The sequence below is a fragment of the Mobula birostris genome, chromosome 11 (assembly GCF_030028105.1).
Source record: "Mobula birostris isolate sMobBir1 chromosome 11, sMobBir1.hap1, whole genome shotgun sequence".
Taxonomy (NCBI): domain Eukaryota; kingdom Metazoa; phylum Chordata; class Chondrichthyes; order Myliobatiformes; family Myliobatidae; genus Mobula; species Mobula birostris.
This window is the reverse complement of record NC_092380.1, coordinates 112,655,746-112,678,432: the sequence shown is the minus strand read 5'-3', so window position 1 is coordinate 112,678,432 and position 22,687 is coordinate 112,655,746. Positions and strand designations below refer to the sequence as shown.

The 22,687-nt window shown below is 43.4% G+C and overlaps 1 protein-coding gene across 6 annotated transcripts in view; it reads left to right on the top strand.

The window, feature by feature from the left end:
* bmal1a (basic helix-loop-helix ARNT like 1a) overlaps window positions 1–22,687 on the top strand; it is a 71,481-nt gene that overhangs the window by 12,038 nt on the left and 36,756 nt on the right. For 3 of the 6 annotated variants that reach the window (XM_072272864.1, XM_072272866.1, XM_072272869.1), the window contains exons 2-4: window positions 9,364–9,511; window positions 18,791–18,829; window positions 21,119–21,160. In XM_072272864.1, the coding sequence (XP_072128965.1) occupies window positions 9,372–9,511; window positions 18,791–18,829; window positions 21,119–21,160 (221 nt within the window). In that variant the 5' untranslated portion in view covers window positions 9,364–9,371. Of the gene's footprint in view, window positions 1–9,363; window positions 9,512–18,790; window positions 18,830–21,118; window positions 21,161–21,342; window positions 21,494–22,687 lie in introns of those variants that run through there. The other 3 variants (XM_072272867.1, XM_072272868.1, XM_072272870.1) reach the window with 3 other exon arrangements.

Genomic DNA, 22,687 nt, shown 5'->3' with positions numbered 1-22,687 from the left:
GGGTGAGACGCATTGAGCCAAATGACCTAGTTCTGCTCCTGTGTCTTTGATCTTGTAATTGCATTGCAAAACATTAATTTCTGCTGGAGATATTGTTGACAGCCACCTCAACAGTCTGTCTAACTGGTAAGGTTCTTGGGTGAGAATCTGTACAGAATAGTGTGGAAATAGTTGTTCTCTTTGTTCAAAGAACTTTGCTGTGCCTGCCACAATAGGTGGAATTAAAATGGCACCCATTTGAGTTCTATCCATTGCAACATGTCAGTCCTTGGCCTCCTCTACTGTCACAGTGAGGCCACTCTCAAGTTGAGAAGTAACACTTCATATTCTGAGTGGATGACCATGATTACTTCTATGCCTTATCATGCCCTTCGCTCTTCATGAAGAATTCCAGAACAGCTTTCCTGGTTGTTGGATCTCCCTATAGTTCTCATCCACCCGGTTCGCCAGGGCTAAGCTGACTTCGCATGCTAGGATAGGCAAGTCCCCATCCCACAAGGGTATGTGGCCTGCCCACTACCCTCACCTGGTTTAACCTGCCTGCTGAAGCGGTGTACTGGGGTGTGGCCGGTGTCACATGTAAACAGCTACTTGGATCCACAGATGAGAGCTAGGGATCAAAGGTGAGTCAGCTGCCCCAGAATGGACATGACCAGCCCCTTCACCAGAGGTGCTGCCCCTCCCTGGACATCCTATACACCCCAATTTGTTAATTCCTTTACTGTATTACTAAACAGCTAATTCTGCTTTGGAGAGAGGAAAAAATGGGAAAGTGATTTTAAGTTAACCAAATGATTTTATCAGGGGCAGGGTCTCGGCCTGAAACGTCGACTGCACCTCTTCCTACAGATGCTGCCTGGCCTGCTGCGTTCACCAGCAACTTTGATGTGTGTTGCTTGAATTTCCAGCATCTGCAGAATTCCTGTTATTGTCAGGGGCAATGTTTACTTCCCTTGTTTTACTTCCCACTCTCTCCAATTATTTAATGAAAGGCAGAACTTTACATGGAGAAATGCAGACAAGATTCACAACAATGTTACTGGGAAGGGCAGCTTTAGTTATAAGGTGAGACCCATGGTTTGGGACTTCTGGGGGTAGAAGTTGTATAAAGGCCCGAGAGCAGAAAACAAACCTGTGTTCATTCTGCGCCGATTAAAAAATCGGTCTAGATTAAAGCATTGAGGACCAAGAGTGTCTTCCTGTGTTTGACCTGTCTCCGTCTCTTCTCACTTCTACCATTGGGCAGAAGATGCAGGAGTCTTGGGTCTCATACCTCCAGGTTTGGGAGCAGTTGTTGCCCTGCAGCTTGTGGGCTCCTGAACTGGCTTCACTCCCTTCAGCTCTGAACTGACTCTGCAGCCTGTAGACTCACTCTCGGGGTCCCTGCAGCTCGTGTTCTATATGTTACTTGTTTACTTTCTTTACTGTTCGCGTAATTTGACCTCTTTTGCATATTGGATGTTCGCTGGTCTTTGTTGTGTGTGGTTTTTCATGGGTTCCACTGTGTTTTGTTTTGTGATTGCTTGCAAGAAGATGAATCTCAAGGTTGTAAATGGTATATATATGGTGTCTAAAAAAAATAATCACCCCCCCCTTGGAAGTTTCCATGTTTTATTGTTTTACAACATTGAATCACAGTGGATTTGATTTGACACTGATCAACAGAAAAGGACTCTTTCATGTCAAAGTGAAAACAGATCTCTACAAAATGATCAAAATTAATTACAAATATAAAACACAAAGTATTGCACAAGTATTCACCCCCTTTATGACACACCAAATCATCTCTGGTGCAGCCAATTGGTTTTAAAAGTCACATATTTAGTTAAATGGAGATCACCTGTGTGCAGTCAAGGTGTTTCAATTGACTGTAGTAAAAATACACCTGTATCTGGAAGGCCCAACTGCTGGTGAGTCAGTATCCTGGCAAAAACTACATCATGAAAACAAAAGAACTCTCCAAGCAACTCCACGAAAAGGTTATTGAAAAGCACAAGTCAGGAGTTGGATACAAGAAAATTTCAAGTCACTGAATATCTCTCGGAGTACAGTTAAGTCAATCATCAAGAAATGGAAAGAATATGGCACAGCTGTAAATCTGCCTAGAGCAGGCCTTTCTCAATAACTGAGTGGCCATGCAAGAAGGGGACTAGTGAGGAAGGCCACCAAGTGACCTATGCCAGCTCTGGAGGAGCTAAAGCTTCAGTGACTGAGATGGGAGAGACTGCACATACAACTACTGTTGCCCAGGTGCTCCACCAGTCACAGCTTTATGGGAGAGTGGCAAAGAGAAAGCCACTGTTGCAAAACACTCACATGAAGTCTCAGCTACAGTTTGCCAGAAGGCACGTATGAGACTCTAAAGTCAGCTGGAAGAAGGTTCTATGGTCTGATGAAACCAAAATTGAGTTTTTTGGCCATCAGACTAAATGCTATGTTTGGCATAAGCCAAACGCCACACATCATCAAAAACACACCATCCCTACTATGAAGCATGGTGGTGGCTGCATCATGCTGTGGGGTTGCTTCACTGTAGCAGGCCCTGGAAGGCTTGAAAAGGTAAAGGGTAAAACAAATGCAGCAAAGTACAGGAAAACTCTGGAGGAAAACCTGATGTAGTCTACAAGAGAACTGCGACTTGGGAGAAGATTTGTTTTCCAGCAAGACAAGCATAAAGCCAAAGTTACACAGGCATGACTTAAGAACAACGAAGTTAATGTCTTGGAGTGGCCAGGTTAGAGTCTAGACGTCAATCCAATTGAGAATTTGTGGCTGGACTTGAAAAGGTCTGTTCAGTCATGATCCCATGCAATCTGACAGAGCTTGAGCAGTTTTGTAATGAAGAATGGGGAAAAATTGCAGTGTCCAGATGTGCAAAACTGAAAGACACCTATCCACACAGACTCAAGGCTGTAATTGCTGCCAAGGGTGCATCTACTAAATACAGGTTTCCCCCGCCATCTGAAGGTAGAGCGTTCCTATGAAACAGTTCGTAAGCCGGAATGTCGTAAAGCGAAGAAGCAATTACCATTTATTTATATGGGAAAATTTTGTGAGTGTTCGCAGACCCAAAAATAACCCACCAAATCATGCCAAATAACACATAAAACCTAAAATAACAGTAACATATAGTAAAAGCAGGAATGATATGATAAATACACAGCCTATATAAAGTAGAAATACTTTTCCACAATCATTACCTGAACTGTTCTCCGTAGCGAAAATCTCACGCAAGCGCCTTCAGCAAAAACACGGCGCAAGCGCTCTCCAGTAACCTTTAAGCTATGAAGCTGCCAAATCATACCAAATAACACGTAAAAATACACAGCCGATATAAAGTAGAAATGATGTATGTACAGTGTAGTATCACTTACGGGAATCGGGAAGACAGCGAGCACACTGATGATGGTGTGTTAGACTGAGTTGTCGGAGTTTGCAGTGGCCCCCACCCTCCGGGCCACCGACCGATACCGATCCACGAAGAATTCAGGGGTACAGCGGTAGCAGAGAGGCACACAGCACATGAGGGTATGAGGGATACGGGAAGAAGGCAGGAGATTGAGGTTGAGAAGAAAATTGGATCAGCTTTGATGAAATAGTGGAGCAGACTCGATGGGCCGAATGGCCTAATTCTGCTTCTATATCTTGTGGTCTAAATGGAGTAGTCCTCACCATTATGCAGCAGACTGATCAAGAGTCTGATTGTTTAGGTTGTTAACGCAAACGACACATTTCACTGTACATTTTGACGTATGTGTGATGAATGAATGAATCTGAGTGGTCCATTAAAACAAAATCTGAAAGCACCTCCTCTTTTCAAATCCATTTGCTGTATGAAGAGTTAATTCAGCAGTGCGGTGTTACCTCTTCCTGAGCAGCTGATTCATCTGACCTACTTTATTGTTTGACCCTAATTTGTGTTTTTGGCAAAGGTTCTTGCCCAACCACACACTTACCTAAGGTGGTTTGTGACTGCACAGAGGAATGCAAAGAAAACAAGATTTGCTGTGCAAATTCTATTTGGCACAATTTAGGTCGACAGAAGCATTTACTGCTTTCCAGAGCGCTGAACTGCTCATTAGGCAAGGGAGTGACATTTGAAATAAACTGTAGTGTTTCTGAGACAGAGCACTTGGCAAGAGCTCAGATTTCTAAAAGGGAAGTTCGTGAGGAAGTGGCCTAGATGGCAAGTGTTCAAAGGGCCTGGAATGTATCTTGGCAACAGGATTGACTGCAGTAACTGGCTAATTTTTTTTTCCTCTATCCTTGGAGCTGCCGGAATGTTTTGTAAAATAAGCTGTGTCTATTTTAGATACAGCCAGCTTATATAAGATCTTTTAATAGATACTGACTCTGCTCCCTGTAAGCCGCGCGGGTGCCTGGCCATGCAGTAACCGAAATGGTCCCATGCACATAACCTTTGTTGCTGCACAGCTGGAATTTTCTTTCATACAATGTGAATATAATGTGTGTAATCACTTGGATAATAGATTTCCTGACAATGAGTTAAAGAGAATAGCAAGCCTTTGACCCTGTTGCTATTGCAAACGGAACCAGTTTTGAATTTGGAAAAGAGAATGTGTGACTGACAAAAAAACTCAGCTACTGTTACGAGCAACGAAGAAAGTGTTGCCTCAAAAATACCACAGCAGTATTGTGATTTCAAATTTGTTGTTTCTGAGTAAGTTAAGACTGATTCAATTAAGGCGTTCACTGACAGGTTGAACTACGTGCTTAGAACTGAAAAACTGTCAATTCTTGTTGACATCATTGAAACTTCACGCTTATGCACCGACTGCAAACATGGGTTCAGTCTCATGAATTCAATCAAATGTAAATCCAGAAAAGACTGGAAGTGGGACATTTGGATGAACTAATGTGGATTAAGATGTATCTTTCAAAATTAATGCAAAATTGATGCAAAATTAATCTGGACAGTGTTTATAGACAACACACTCAAAATGCTGGAGGAACTCAGCAGGCCAGGTAGTATCTATGGAAATGAATGAACACTCAACGTTTCAGGCTGAAACCCTTCATTTGGACTCTTTTCCACAGATGCTGCCTGGCCTGCTGAGTTTCTCCTGCATTGTGTGCGTGCTTGGATTTCCAGCATCTGCAAATTTCCCCTTGTCAATGTTTATAGAAAATGGATTTGTAATAAAGACAGGTCAGAAGGTTAACAAAAAGTATTTTTTTTTGCTGTACTGTATTTCATTATACCTTTCAATTAATAAATAAAATCAAAAGTATGTGATTTTTCTATTTTAATTCTAAATATTCATAGTGTGCATATTACAAAAAAAAAGTTTAAAGTGCGTGCAGTTCTGAGCAATGGTTGGTCCACGCAGCTGTGAAATAAATCTGAGGGAATGTTGGATACTGGTAGAGCCACACTTGACACAGGCAAAGTTGTGTCCACCTAATCCAACAAGTTCACTGGAAGGTTAATCAAACCAACGTCCATATCTTCTCCCAGGCCAACATCTCTCTTGCAGGATTCCCTAAAGTTTAACCAGCAGGTTGAGTTGGTGGTAAGGAAGGCAAGTACAATGCTAGCATTCATTTCAAGAGGACTAGAACATAAAAGCAAGGATATAAAGCTGAGGCTTTATAGGGCATTGGTCAGACCGCACTTGGAGTATTGTGAGCAGTTCTTGGCGCCTTATCAAGGAAAGATGTTCTGGCATTGGAGAGGGCCCTGAGAAGGTTCACGAGAATGACTGCAGGAGTGAAAGTGTTAACGTATGAGAAGCATTTTTGATGGCCCTGGACCTGTACTCACTGGAATGTAGAAGAATGAGGAGAATCTCATTGAAACCTGTCTAATATTGAAAGGCCTAGACAGAATGGAGGTTTTGAGGTCATAGGTTAAGAGTGAAAGGTGAAAAGATTAATGGTTCAAAGTAATATCAGAGAAGCTGAAATTCTTACTCTTCACAGACATCCACAAAAGAGAAGAAAAACATTAAAGAATGAATGACAGAAAAACATAAGAACCATGAATCCCCCCCCTCTTCCACGCATAGGCGGCAACAAAAGCATCAACCTTGCCCTCCCCCCACTTGTCTTAGGCCCCCCACCACCCACCATGCAAGCAACAGGAAAGCCCCCAAAGAGACCATGATCTAGAGTCATTCAAAAGGACCACTGTCCACCCCATTCCAACACCTCGACATCCCGCAGGCTCTCTGTCAAACTAACGAGGGAGAGATATGTATCCCTTTGCCACAGTGAGAGGAGAGGTCAACAATTGTTGCAATATGCAGTGTTGCCCATTTTGACAGCAGTGTATACTGCTGTCTCACTGTTTCAGCCTTCTGCAATGCTTCAGTGGGCAACACCAGCAAGGAATCCACAGGGCTGCACCCTGAAAAGAAAAGACATTGAAGCGAAGAAATTAAACTGTTTTGCGGATGAACTGGAGGAAGTTGCCGGCCATCTTTAGCTTAATGGGTACATGAGGAGAGCTTCACTTGGAGGTGGTGAGAGTGTGGAACGAACTGCCAATGGAAGTGGTGGATGCGGGTTGGATTTCAACATTTAAGAGAAATTTGGATGGGTACATGGATTGTGGAGAGGGGGTGCAAGTACAGAGAGCTATGGTCCAGGTGCAGATGGGCCAAAAGGACTGTTTCTGTGCTGTAGTGTTCTATGACTCCATATAAAATATTAAACAAGTTGTGCGAAAAGATAACAATATAGTGATGTGGTGTTTGTAGTTTGTTGTCCATTCCGAAATCTGATGGCGGAGGTGAAGAAGCTCTTCTTAAAATGTTGAGTGTGTCTCTTCAGGCTCCTGTACCTCCTCCCTCATGGTAGCCATGAGAAGAGGGCATGTCATGGATGGTGAAGGTCCCTTATGATGGTTACCGCCTTCCTGAGGTATTGTATTTTGAAGATGTCCTCGGTAGTGGGAATAGGTAAAATGACGTAAATAGTGCAAAAAAAAGAGCAAAATACTGAGGAAGTGTTTTGGGTTCCTTGTCCATTCAGAAATCTGGTGGTGTGTGTCTTCAGGCTTCTGTACCTCCTACCTGATGGTAGCAATGAGGAGAGGGCATGAGTTTGTGAAAGGTGCGATGGAAAGCAAATATGTTATTTCACCATTGATTTAGGACAAAGAACAAAAGGGAGGAAGTAGGATCATTTCAAGCAGATGAATTGGTAAGTATTCTTCTGTAAACTGGCCGGACAAAGATCTCTTCAGAATCAGAATTTGATTTAATACCACCGGCATATGTTGTGAAATCTGTTTTTGCTGCACGAGTACATTGCAATATATAGTAATAAAAACTATAAATTACAATGAAAACTTATGGACATTAATTAATAAGTAGGGCAAAAAAGAGAGTAAAGATACTGAGGAAGTGCCTGTGGGTTCATTGTCCATTCACTAATCGGATGGTGGAGGGGAATGTTCTTGAAGCATTGAGCGTGTGTATTCGGACTGATGATGAGAAGACGGCATGTCCTGGGTGATGGGGGGTCCTTAATGATGGATGCCACCTTTTTGAGTCATCACCTTTTGAAGATGTGGCTGGATAGGCTAGTGCCCATGATGGAGCTGGCTGCGTTTACAACTTTCTGCAGTTTATTCTGATCCTGGGCAGTAACCCCTCCATAGCAGACCGTCAAGCAACCAGTCACTTTCAAGAATTACTAGATTCTGGAATGGTTCCAGGGGACTGGAAAATTGCAAATGCCACTCCACTCTTTAAGAAGGGAGGGAGGCAAAAGACTGGAAATTATAGGACAGTTAGCCTGACTTCAGTGGTTGGGGAGATATTGGAAACTATTGTGAAGGATGAATTATCGGGGCACTTGGAGGCACATGATAAAATAGGCCAAAGTCAACATGGTTTCTTTAAGGAGAAATCTTGCCTGACAAGCCTTTTAGGAAATAACAGACAGGATAGATAAAGGAGAGTGAGTGGAAGCACTTACAGAAACAGAGTTCTACACTTGTTCTTCACAGGAGTGAATACTGAATCACTTGCATCTCAGGGGAGCAGTTTCGTTGATTTTATTTTGCACGCAATTTCTTGGCTTCAAGCTACTGCATTTGGGTGTTGCTTAGAGGCTTCCTTGGACTGAGGTGAAAGAATCAGGTTGTGCTTACCTGATTGTAGGCGTTTACTATTGTAGGAGATGGGTCATATGTTACCTGCTTGAGTATGGAGATATGTGGGTGCCTAAAGGGCGGTTAGTTTGGTAAACTTTCTGAATATCGAAAGGTCTAGATAGAGTGGACGTGGAGAGGATGTTTCCAATAGTGGGCGAGTCTGGGACCAGAGGGCACAGCCTCAGAATAGGAGGACACCCCTTTAGAATAGATGAGGAGGAATTTCTTCAGCCAGATAGTGGTGAATCTGTGGAATTCATTTCCACAGACGGCTGTGGAGGCTGAACCATTGGGTATATTTAAAGTGGAGGTCAAAAGGTTCTGGACTAGTCAGGGTGTCAAAGGTTACAGGGATAAGGCAGGAGAATGGAGATAAGAGGGAAAATAAACCAGCTGTGACGGAATAGCAGAGCAGACTCGATGGGCTGAATAGTCTAATTCTGTTCCTATGCCTTATGGTCTTATAGTGTGTAGACGTAGTGGGTCACAATTGATGCACACATATGACTGGTTGAATTAAGAATTAATTGTACTTGGCAATACAGCAGATTCTGGTTAATTGGAACCAGTATATTTTGACCCAATTTAGAGGCTGCCCCAACTAGTTGAAGTTTCATGGAAATAGTTAAAAAGGTACAAATATGAAATCTGCCATTCACCTGAATAACAAATAATGTATTTAAATGAAATGCAGAACAAATTAGACACTGCTAATACTATAAAACTGTAATAGTTATGTTCACCAGCAACTTTTATGTGTGTTGCTTGATAGTTATCTGTAGTAGTTTGTAATAGTTATCGATGGAGGATTTCATCCAGTGAACGCTGCTATGTTCTTTTGATTGACTAAATGGACAAAATCAGCACAGACTTCCAGTGCAGATAGTGGACTGCATTCATCACCTTCCTGCATGAAGTAGTGTCGTAATCCATAACAAGATTATCACAAATCTCTGCCTTTTAAATTGGCATCCATCGGCCCAACAGGCGCTACTTAAAAACTGTTCGCTGTAAGCATGGTGTAGTGTTTAACAGCCAAGCAAGTGCACAAGACTGACACTAGGTAGAAGCTGTTCGGCAACAGTCTCCTGTTCCAATTAAGTGGCATAGTGTCCCAAATAAATGAAGGGATTTCTGGTTAATTTCTTGATTTGTTTTTGTCCTTTAAGAATTGTCCCAAATAAGCAGCTGCCCTGATTAACTGATGGCCCAATTAACCGGAATCCACTGTATTTCAGATTATCCAATGGCAGACCAAAATATGGACATATCCTCGACAATAAATGATTTTATCTCGACCGATCCAACAGGATTGCTATCAGGCTCCTTGGGCACAGCAGCTATGGACTTCAACAGGAAAAGGAAAGGAAGTTCCACAGAGTATCAGTAAGTTTTAAGAGTACTTTCTCTTTTCTTTGGTTATTGTTTCCCTGCCTACAAGGATTTATAGAGTCATAGGGCACTACAGCACAGAAACAGGCCCCATCTAGTCGAGACTGAACGGTTATTCAGTCTCGTCCCATCAACCCTCACCCGGACCAAGCCTTCCATATCCCTCCCCATCCACGTACTTATCCAAACTTCTCTTTAATGTTGTAATTGAACCCACCTCCACCACTTCCACCAGCAGCTCGTTCCACACTCTCACTATCCCCTGAGTGAAGAAGTTGCCCCTCATGTTCCCCTTAAACATTTCACCTTTCACCCTTAAACCCATGATCTCTTGCTGTCTTCTCACCTCAACCAGCATCAGTGGAAAAAGCCTGCTTGCATTAACCCATCTATAATCCTCGTAGTTTTGTGTACTTCTATCAAAGCTCCCCTCATTCTCGGATGCTCTAGGGAATGGAGTCCTAACCCTTTCAACCTTTCCCCATAACTCAGGTCCTCAAGTCCGGCAACATCCTTGTAAATTTTTTCTGCACTCCTTCGCTCTTCTTTAGATCTTTCCTGTATGTAGCTGACCGAAACTGGACACACTGCTCCAAATTAGGCCTGAACCTTATACAGCATGAAACTTCTTATGAATCTGTAATTCCAATTAAAAAGTATCGAGCCCAATGTCTACCTTTTAACCATATCTGTGATTGAAGTGTTTTTGTCATTTCTTCCCTCACCTCCAGGCTTGTTGACTTCTTATTCAAGTATTAAAAGCTCCCAATTAGTCAGTGTCCTAAAATACACAAAGACAGAGGATTTGGAGGTAGTTGAGGGAGTTTCTAATGGACTGGTGAGTGACACCCACAACAGAGTTTCCATTACACTGGGGAAACAAGTTTTGTGTCCCCAGGGTTTATCAAGGTATTGTTATTGACTGCCAACAATTAGCTACTCCGTGAGGATGAGGATGTGTGACATTTGACAGCATAGCTGAAAATCTGTGATGTGGAAATTTACTCCTTATTCTGGTTGATGGTGAGAGGGGAAACATTTAAAAAGGGATCTGAGGGGCATGTTTTTCACACAGTGGGTGGTAGGTGTGTTAATGTACTTGTCCAGATCCAGGTGCAGTTCCAGTGTTTAAAAGGCATTTAGATGGTAGATGGCAGGGAAAGGTTTAAAGAGGTATGGGGCAAATGCTCAACTTTAATTTGTTGGTTTTTATTATTTAGAGATACAGCTTGGTAACAGGCCCTTCCAGCCCAATGAGCCCGCACCGCCCATCCGATTGCTTTACAGCACCAGCAATCATTGATCCCTGACACTATTTGTAAGGAACTTGTACGTTCTTCCAATTACCCCACGGGTTTCCTCTGGGTTCCTCCCACATTCCAAAGACAAACGGATTAGGGTTAATAAATTGTGCTCATGCTGTGTTGGTGCAGAAGCATGGTGTCTCTTGCAGGCTCCCCCAATGTATTCCTCGCCGATTTGACTTTACGCAAATGACACATTTCTCTGTATGTTCCAGTGTACGTATGACAAATAAAGTTAATCTTTTCTCTCTCTCCCCCTAACCTACCAATCACTATGTCTTTGTAATGTGGGAGGAAACCAGAGCACCTGGAGAAAATCCACACGATCATGGGGAGAATGTACAAATTCCTTGCAGGCAGCAGTGGGAATTGAACCTGGATCGCTGGTAGTGTAATAGCGTTATGCTATCCGCTACATGAATGCCAACAATTAAACACTCCATGAAGATGAGAAGATGTGACATTCCAGAGTATAGATGAGAATCTGTGGAAATTTTCCTTTTACTAGGGTTAATGGTGTGAAATGAACCATTTTAAACGGGATCTAAGTGGCACATTTTCCACGCAGAGGGTGGTAGGTACATGGAATGAGCAAATGGTAGAGATTGGTACAATTTCATTGTTTAAAAGACAATGAGACAGGTAGATGGCTAGGAAAGGTTTAGAGAGATATGGACCAAGTGCTCAGTAATGCCACAGTAGTGTAGTGTTTGGCACGATGCTATCACAGCTCAGGGCGCCAGAGTTCGGAGTTCGATCCTGGCATCTTCTGTAAGGAGTCTGTATGTCCATAAGACATAGGAGCAGAATTAGACCATTCAGCCCATCAAGTCTGCTGTGCCATTCCATCATGGCTGATCTTGGTTCCCACTCAACCCCATACACCTGCCTTCTCGCCATATCCTTTGATGTCCTGATCAATCAGGAAACAATCAACTTCCGCCTTAAATATACCCATGGACTTGGCCTCCACCACAGTCTGTGGCAGAGCATTCCACAGATTCATTAGTCTCTGGCTAAAATAATTCCTCCTTACCTCTGTTCTAAAGGGTCACCCCTCAATTTTGAGGCTGTGCCCTCTATTCTGGACACCCCCACCATAGGAAACATTCTCTCCATATCCACCCTATCTAGCCATTTCGACATTCAGTAGTCCTCCCTGTGGAATGCGTGGATTTTCTCCTGGTGCTCTGGTTTCCTCCCACAGTCCAAAGACGTACCTGTTAGTAGGTTAATTGATCATTGTAAATTGTCCTGTGATTAGGCTAGGGTTAAATCAGGGGTTGCTGGGAGGTGCGGCTCAAAGGGCTGGAAGGGCCTGTTCGGCACTGTATCCCTAAATAAAATAAGCAGTTTTATTTTATTATATCTATTACTTAGATTCGTAACTCATTCGTAAGGCCAGTGATGTTGTGGGGATGGAACTGGACTCTCTGACGGTGGTGTCTGAAAAGAGGATGCTGTCCAAGTTGCATGCCATCTTGGACAATGTCTCCCATCCACTACATAATGTACTGGTTGGGCACAGGAGTACATTCAGCCAGAGACTCATTCCACCGAGATGCAACACAGGGCGTCATAGGAAGTCATTCCTGCCTGTGGCCATCAAACTTTACATCTCCTCCCTTGGAGGGTCAGACACCCTGAACCAATAGGCTGGTCCTGGACTTATTTCCTGGCATAATTTACATATTACTATTTAACTATTTATGGTTTTATTACTATTTAATTATTTATGGTGCAACTGTAATGAAAACCAATTTCCCCTGGGATCAGTAAAGTATGACTATGACTATGACTAGATATACAACACAGTCGCAAGCCTCTGCCAGCCATTTACACTCATGTGACCCAATAACTTACTAACCTGTACATCTTTGGGATGTGGGAGGAAACTGGAGCACCAAGAACAGATTGTGTAAAACAGAGAGATCTGAACATACTGATCCATAATTCCTTGACAGTGGCGTCATAGGTAGATAGGGTCATAAAGAAAGCTTTTGGCACATTGGCCTTAAATCAGAGTATTAAGTACAGGAGTTAAGATATAATGTTGAAGTTGTATAAGATGTTGGTGGGGCTAATTTCAAAGAATGTATAAATTATGCACCTTGAAATTTGTCTGCTTAATGGCAGCCACTCCATAATTTGGAGTATTATATGTAGTTTTGGTCACCTATCTAAAGGAAAGATATCAGTAAGATTGAAAGAGTACAGAGAAAATTTACAAGGATATTGTCAGGACTTGAGCATCTAAGTTACAAAGAAAGGTTGAATAGGTTAGGATTTTATTCTCTGGATATAGGTGTATAAAATCATGAGTGGTATAGACAGGGTAGTTGCAAGCAGTTTTTTTCCCTCTGAGGTTGGGTGAGACAAGGGCTAGAGGTAACTGGTTAAGGGCTAAAGGTAAAATGTTTACGAGGAAGATGTGCGGGGGCGGAGGTAACTTATTCACTCGTAGGGCAGTGAGAGTGTTGAATGAGCTGCTAATGGAATTGGTGGATGCAGGTTTGATTACAACACTTAAGACAAGTTTGGATAGGTACATGGATGGGAGGGTTGTGGAGGACTATTGACCAGGTATGGGTTGGTGGGACTAGGGAGAATAATAGCTCAGCATGGGCTAGAGGGGCCAAAGGGTCTGCTTCTGTGTTGTAGTGCTCTAAGACTCTATGACACCCAGAGAAAACCCACACGGTCACGGTGAGAAGGTACAAACTCCCTACCGATGGCAACGGGAATTGAACCTGGGTTGCTGGTGTTACGCTAACTGCACTCTGTGTTGGACGTGTTAGGACTGGTTGCTGTGCTTTAGTGCTGTAAGATTCTGTAACACCTTGGCATGGACGTGTTGCTGCGCTGCGTCTCGAATGTGGGTGTTGTAGCTATGGCTGGCATTAATTGCTTATCCCTGACTGGCATTGCAATTGAACAACTGGTCAGGCCACTTCAGATTAAAATTTGGTTGAGGAAAAGGCGTCACCAAGCCTCGTTGCTCACAGGACATTTGTGAATGAGTTCAGTTCTATTCCACAAACTAGTTCCATTTCTCAAACCAGTTCCTGATGATCACTTTTACCCATTCCTGCTGGCCCTGATGTTCTGCTGTAATAGCTGCCTTTCAACCACTCTCCCCCTCTCCATACCTCCTGCCTCATGTTTACATTCTTTTTCTTTCTCTTATTACTCTGTTGCAGCCTTGTAGAGCTCAACAGCACTGGAACAGACTCTTTGGCCCACCTAGTCCATGCTGAATGGTTAATCTGCCTCGTCCCATCACCCTGCACCTGGACCATATCCCTTCATTCCCCTCCCACCTATACACTTATCCAGACTTCGCATAAATGTTGCATCAAACCCACCTCCACCACTTCTCCTGGCAGTTCGTTCCACACTTGCACGCCCTCCGAGTGAAAAAGATCCCCTTCAGATTCCCCTTAAGCTATGACCTCTAGTTCTAGGCTCACCCAACCTCAGTGACAAAAGCCTGCTTGCATTCAATCTATCTATACCCCTCAATTTTATAGAACATAGAATAGTACAGCACAGTACAGGCCCTTCGGCCCACAACGTTGTGCTGACCCTTAAACCCTGCCTCCCATATAACCCCCTCCACCTTAAATTCCTCCATATACCTTTCCAGTACTCTTCACTAGTATATCTGCATTCCACGCACCAACCACTCTCTGAGTAAAAAACCTTCCTCTAATATCCCCCTTGAACTTCCCACCCTTTACCTTAAAGCCATGTCCTCTTGTACTGAGCAGTGGTGCCCTGGGGAAGAGGCGCTGGCTGTCCACTCTATGTATTCCTCTTAATATCTTGTATACCTCTATCATGTCTCCTCTCATCCTCCTCCTCTCCAAAGAGTAAAGCCCTAGCTCCCTTAATCTCTGATCATAATGCATACTCTCTAAACCAGGCAGCATCCTGGTAAATCTCCTCTGTACCCTTTCCAATGCTTCCACATCCTTCCTATAGTGAGGCGACCAGAACTGGACACAGTACTCCAAGTGTGGCCCAACCAGAGTTTTATAGAGCTGCATCATTACCTCGCAACTCTTAAACTCTATCCCTCGACTTATAAAGGCTAACACCCCATAAGCTTTCTTAACTACTCTATCTATCTGTGAGGCAACTTTCAGGGATCTGTGGACATGTACCCCCAGATCCCTCTGCTCCTCCACACTATCAAGTATCCTGCCATTTACTTTGTGCTCTGCCTTGGAGTTTGTCCTTCCAAAGTGTACCACCTCACACTTCTCCGGGTTGAACTCCATCTGCCATTTCTTAGCCCACTTCTGCATCCTATTAATGTCTCTCTGCAATCTTCAACAATCCTCTACACTATCCACAACACCACCAACCTTTGTGACGTTTGCAAACTTGCCAACCCACCCTTCTATCCCCACATCCAGGTCATTAATAAAAATCACGAAAAGTAGAGGTCCCAGAACTGATCCTTGTGGGACACCACTAGTCACAACCCTCCAATCCGAATGTACTCCCTCCACCATGACCCTCTGCCTTCTGCAGGCAAGCCAATTCTGAATCCACCTGGCCAAACCTCCCTGGATCCCATGCCTTCTGACTTTCTGAATAAGCCTACCATGTGGAACCTTGTCAAATGCCTTACTAAAATCCATGTAGATCACATCCACTGCGCTACCCTCATCTATTTGCCTGGCCACCTCCTCAAAGAACTCTATCAGGCTTGTTAGACACGATCTGCCCTTCACAAAGCCATGCTGACTGTCCCTGATCAGACCACGTTTCTCTAAATGCCCATAGATCCTATCTCTAAGAATCTTTTCCAGCAGCTTTCCCACCACAGACATAAGGCTCACTGGTCTATAATTACCCGGACTATCCCCACTACCTTTTTTGAACAAGGGGACAACATTCGTCTCCCTCCAATCCTCCGGTACCATTCCCATGGACAACGAGGCCATAAAGGTCCTAGCCAGAGGCTCCGCAATCTCTTCCCTCACCTCGTGGAGCAGCCTGGGGAATATTCTGTCAGGCCCCAGGGGCTTATCCGTCCTAATGTATTTTAACAACTCCAACACCTCCTCTCCCTTAATATCAACATGCTCCAGAACATCAACATCACTAATATTGTCCTCACCGTCATCAAGTTCCCTGACTAGTAATGCCATCCCTCCTCCCCTTCCCCCCGCCATATCCCTTTTAAAGCACTGAAATCCAGGAATATTGAGAATCCATTCCTGCCCTAGTGCCAGCCAAGTCTCTGCAATGGCCACTATATCATAATTCCGTGTATGTATCCAGGCTCTCAGTACATCACCTTTGCTCCTGATGCTTCTTGCATTGAAGTACACGCCCTTCTACCTTACTACCTTTACACCCTTTATTCTGCTTCTCTTTCCTCAAAGCCTCTTCATATGTTAGATCTGGCTTTACTCCATGTACTATACTTGCAGTTCTCGCATGACCTTTATCCTCCTCCACCTCACTATCTGCTCTAACACTCTGGTTCCCCTCCCCCTACAAATCTAGTTTAAACCTCTCGGAGCAGCACTAGCAAACCTTCCCGCAAGGATGTTCGTCCCCCTCCAGTTCGGGTGCAACCCGTCCCGTCGGAACAGGGCCCACCTTCCCTGGAACAAGGCCCATTTGTCCAGAAACATGAAGCCCTCCCTCCTGCACCAACTCCTTAGCCACGTATTTAGCTGCATTATCTTCCTATTTCTAGCCTCTATTGTATACCTCTTTAAGACCTCCCCTCATTCTCCTGCACTACAGAGAATAAAGTCCTAACCTATTCAAACTTTCCCTATAACAGGTCCTCAAGCCCTGGCAATATCCCTGTAATTTTTTTCCTGCTTCTTTGCCTCTCGTCGTCATCCCATTCTCCTTCCATGCCTGTGCATCTAGGTAGCTGATCTTTTGTGTATTTAAACATCTCCAGCATCTCATTTAATGGGGTGCCACAGTAACAAGGCAGTTAGCACGCTGCTGTTACAGCTCGGAGGGTCAGTTCGGAATTCAGTTCCAGCATCCTTTGTAAGCAAGTTTGTACGTTCCTTCCCGTGTGTGTGTGCCTCTCCTCCGGGTGCTCTGGTTTCCTTCCAGAGTCCAAAGGTGTAGGTTAATTGGTCATTGTAAATTGTCCTGTGATTAGCCTACGGCTAAATAGGCAGATTGCTGGATGCCACTGCTTGAAGGGCTGGAAGGGCCTGGTCCACTCTGTATCACTTAAGAAAATAAATAAATAAAAGTTGATGGAATATTTCACTGTTTCTCAATGGGTAAAATACCCATCATTTGTAACTAAAGGAACACTTTTCAAGTGCTGTCTCTATTGCAGGAAACCTACCCAAGCAGCAAAGGGATGATGATTGGATAGTGATATTGATCCTTAACCTGGAATAGCTAACCAGCTCCATGATCTTTTGAATCAGAATCAGGTTTAATAGCATGTCGTATGTCGTGAAATTTGTTGTTTAGCAGCAGCAGTACATTGCAATCTGTAATAACTAAATAAAACCTAAAAATTACAATAAGCAGTAGATATAAAAAGTTACCTCCTCGTTGATGGTAGCAATGGGAAGAGGGCATTCCTGGCTGATGGGTTCCTTAATGATGGATGCAGACTTTCTGAGGCATCACCTACTGAATGTATCCTCAATATTGGGGAGGTTAGTGACCATGATGGAGCTGGCTGAGTTTACAACGCTCTGCAGTGGCCCCAGCGGGTGATATAGCTAGCCAGTTAGAATGCTCTCCACGATAACTCTGTAAAATTCTGGGAGTACATCACCCTGTCTATCTGTGACTCCACTTTCAGTGACCCATGTTCTTGTACTCCAAGATCCTTCTATTCTATGGCACTTCACAAGGCCCTGCCATTCACTGTGAAAGTCCTACCTGGATTAGACCTTCCTATATACAAAGCCTCGCACATCTGAATTGAACTCCATTTGCCGTACCTTGGCCCATGTACTCAGATGATTCCCCCGTAATTTCTGATAATATTCTTCATTGTCCATTATATTACCTATAAAACTGCGGATTTCAAACTTGCGAACCATGCCTCGTACCTTCTTAGCCAATTTGTTGATGCACACTCAGTGGACACTTTATTGGGTACAGGAATATACCCAATAAAGGGGCCACATGAATGGAACCTCGAGTGGTCTTCTGCTGCTGTAGCCCAGCCACTTCAAAGAAATGGTGGTCTTCTGCACACCACTGTTGTAATGTGTGGTTATTTGAGTTACCATCGCCTTCCTGTCAGCTTGAACTAGTCTGGCCATTCTCCCCTGATCTCTCTCTTTGATAAGGCATTTTCACCCACAGAATTGTTCCTCACTGGATGTTTTTGTTTTTCACACTATTCTGTGTAAACTCTAGAGACTGTTGTGCATGAAAATCCCAAGAGATCAGCCATTTCTGAGATACTCAAACTACCCCATCTGGTACCAACAATCATTCCACGGTCAAAGTCACCTAGAGCACACTCCTTCCCATTCTGTTGTTTGGTCTGAGCACTAATTGAACTTCTTGACCATGTCTGCATACTTTTATGTATTGAGTTGCTGCCACACAACTGGCTGATTAGATATTTGCGTTAACGAGCAGGTGTACAGGTGTACTTAATAAAGTGGCAATTGAATGCAGATGACAAATAGGTATGGACTCAGCACTGTCTTCTGAGGCACACCACTAGTCATGTGATTCCTGTTTGGGGAAAAAAAAATCTACAATCACCCTCTGCTTTCTACCATCAACCCAGTTGCATATCCACTTAGCTAGTTCTCTCTGGATCCCATGTGATGAAACCTTGCAGAGCAGCCTCTCATGTGGAACCTTCTCAAAGACCTTACTGAAGTCCATATAAACCACATCTACTGTCCTGCCCTCATCAACCTTCTTGCTCACCTCATCAAAACAATCGATCAAGTTTGTAATACGTGATCTCCCATTTACCTCTTGTTTTCAGGGACAGTATGGAGACAGACAAAGAAGACCAGCATAGCAGGTATGGTCAAAAGTTAGTTTAAAAATTAGTTTGCAACACTTTACTTTCTGGTAGGTTTAGATGTATTTATTCATCACACGTGCAGTACATTGAATCATAGAATGAAATATGTTGTTTGTGTTGACAACCAACACAATCTGAGGATGAGCTGGAGGCACCTTGCAGGTGTCACTGCTTACTCTGGCATCAACAAAGTGTGCCCACCATGATAAACAGAACAACGTGCAGTCAACAAGCAACAATGATAAAACAAACTCTTTTACCACCAGTGTACCCATACACAGAGATGGTCCTCCAACCTCAGCCATGCTGTCCCTGAGCCTCCGACCTCCAGACTGTGGCCCTGAACTTGCAGACATTGGGCCTCTGACCTCCAGATTCCTAACATACGAACTTTGACTTTCTGGCTTCAACCTTTGGACTCACCTACCTGGGGGCCTTGACCCGGGACTCTCTGATCAGGCATCTCTAACCTCAGGACCTGCCAACTAACCTCGGACCTCCAGTCCCAGGACTCACTGTTTCCTGACCTCAGTGATCGTCGGCCCTCATTCTCCAGACCTCAAACAATTGGACAATGTCTTCAGAGATCGCTAGCCTCTGGTGCCTGAACTCCAACCTCTGGTTCCTTCTCCTAACTCTTCATTTACTGCTCCTGACCACATCCATGTCCCTACCCCTAACCTGACCCACACTGACGCCAAAAAAACCATCCCTGCGAACCAAAAAAAAAACAGGCCACAAACCTGTGCCACTTAAAACAAGCTCTTTGGACCATCACCACAATTCCAGTCTAACTAATGTCAACTAGAGGCACATTGCCCATATCCCTCTAAATGCCTCTTGGGAGATGGCTTTCATAAGCACTCAAGAGTGGCGGTTTGGCAAGCTACTCTCAAAGATAGGTGGAGGGGCAGGTAGTGTTGAGGAAGCAGGGAGTCTGCAGAAGGCCTTAGACAGATTGGGAGAATGGCCAAAGAAATGTTAGATGCAATACAGTGTAAGACAGAGCATGGTTATGCACCGAAGGAATAAATGTGTAGACTGTTTTCTAATCGTGGAGAAAATTCAGAAATCAGAGGTGCAAAGGGACTTGGGAGTCCTCCTGCACAATTTCCTAAAGGTTAACTTGTGGGTTGAGTTAAGGAAGGAAGGCAAATGCAATGTTAGCATTCATTTCAAGAGGACTAGAATATTCAAAGATTCAAAGTACATTTGTTATCAAATTATGTATACAGAGTACAACTCTGAGATTCATCCTCTTGCTTAATATAAGAGCAGGGATGTAATGCTGAGGCTTTATAAGGCATTGATCAGACCTCACTTGAAGTATTGTGATCAGTTTTGGGCACTTTATCTAAGAATGGATGTGCTGGCATTGGAGGGGGTCCAGAGAAAGTTCACAAAAATGATTCTGGGTATTAAAGGTTTAATGTATAAAGAACATTTAATGGTGCTGGGCTCATACTCGCTGGAATTTAGGAGAATGGGGAGGGATGACATTGAAACCTATTGAATGTTGAAAGGCCTGGATAGACTGAACATGGGGAGGGTGTTTCCTATAGAGGGGGAGTAGGACTAGAGGGTGTCCATTTAGAATAGAGATGAGGAAGAATTTCTTTAGCCAGAGTGTGGTGAATCTGTGGAATTTATTACCACAGTCATTGGCTGTGTTTAAGGTAGAGGTTGATAGGTTCTTGATTAGTCAGGGCATGGAAGGTTACGGGAAGAATTCAGGAGGATGGGCTTGAGAGGGAAAATGGATCAGCCATGATGAAATGGCGGAGTAAACACGAACGGTTGAGTGGCCTAATTCTGCTTCTATGTCCAATGGTCTTATTCAGTATTTAAAGCAAAGATTGATAGGTTCCTGATTTGTAAGGGTGTCAAAAGTTACAGAGAGAACGCTGGAGAATGGGGTTGCGAGGGATAATAATCAGCCGTGATCGAATGATAGACTCAATGGGCCGAATGGCCAAATTCAGCTCCTATGTCTTATAGCTTTATCTATTTATTACAAATATCTGCTGTTCCTTTCAATGGTCATCCACAATCCAGTTATTAGCTCCCCCAAATAAATAAGCCTGTTTTTAGGGCTTTGTTTCAGTTGCTCTTCAGCGCCATGCTGACAGAAATAAGAACAATAGATTCAAGCAATCTCTGTGTGATGTACAATTCATCCTACGATGCACTGAATCCACTTTTATAACTTCTGTACCTCTGGCTTTTGAGCTTTTTGTGGTCCATAAGTTGGATAGTTTCACAGCATTTGTCTCACTCCTTGTCTAGGATGGAATGTACGGACCAACATGGGAGAGTGAAAAATGCCAGGTAATCCTCTGTCTCTAAAGCCTGTGATCTTGACTATAGCTTGCTCTTATTTATTTGTGTTTAGAGATACAGTGCGGAACGGGCCCTTCCAACCCAAAGAGCTGTGCTGCCCAGCAACCCACTGGTTTAACCCTAGACGATCCCAGGACAACTTACAATGACCAATTAACCTACTATGTCCTTGGATGGGAGGAAACCCACCGGGTCACGAGAAGATCGTGCAAACTTTCTTACAGAGGATGCTGGAATTGAACTCTGATCTCTGATGCCTCGAGCTGTAATACTGTCGTGCTAACCACTACGCTCCCATGGGCAGTGAGATGAGTGGAGATGGTAATGTTGAAAATCCATGTTATTTGCAATGGAATAATCGCGAATAATTTTCTTTGGCCAGGTGGTTCTAGAATCAAAAGGAAATACAGCACAGAAGGAAGTTATTTGATCTATAACTCCTGTTGTGGCTGTAAAAGATAGAACAGTACAGGCCCTTCGGCCCACAATGTTGTGCACCTACAACACCCTTGGCAGCATGCGTGTGTGTTTAAAAATACACCTACCTCCGTATCTCCCCTAGAGTTTTCTTTAAAGTTACGCCTCCTTGTATTGTCCATTTCCACCCTGGGAAAAAGTCTCTGACTGTCCACTCTGTCTGCCTCTTATCGTCTTGTACACATCTATCAAGTCATCTCTCATCCTCCTTTACTCTATACCGTATAAAAAAGCCCAACCTCACTCAGTCTATCCTCATAATACATGCTCTCTAATCCAGGCAACATCCTGGTAGATCTCCTCGGTACCCTCTTTTAAGTTTTCCAGGTCCTTCCTATAATGAGCAAGCAGAACTCCAAGTAAGAAGGACCAATATAAACCAGGACATTTCCCAGCTCTGTCCATATCTTTCTGCCAATTACAAATCTGTTCTCTACTTAAGAGCAAGAGGTTCTTCATAATTGGTAAATAACGACACTCAAAATTTTGTTTAGTGATCAGAGGAAAAGACGATGCATCAGCAAGGTAGCATCCATTGTTAAGGACCCCCATCACCTAGGACATACCCTCTTCTTATTGTTTCTATCACGGAGGAGATACAGGAACCTGAAGAAACCCACACAATGTTTCAGGAACAGTTTCTTCCCTGCCACCATCATACTTCTGAATGAATAATGAACACATGTACACCACTATTTTTCCCTTCTCTTTATATAGTACCTACTTAATTTAATATAGGTAATTTCTTACTGTAATTTATAGTTTGTTTTGAATTATGTGTTGCAATGTACTACTGCCACAAAACAACAAATTTCATGACATACCTGATTCTGATTCTGAAATGTGCCGGATAAATGCCTTTACCACACAATTCCAATTCATTGAGAAGGTCCACTATCACTATCCTTACTGAATGGTTGCATGTTTAGCCAGCAATGTTCACTTCTTGAGTGGATAACTAAAGAAGATTGTTAATTTCATTTCTTAAATTGATATTTAACCACACTCCTAAACTGTGGAACTCAATGCTTAAAACTG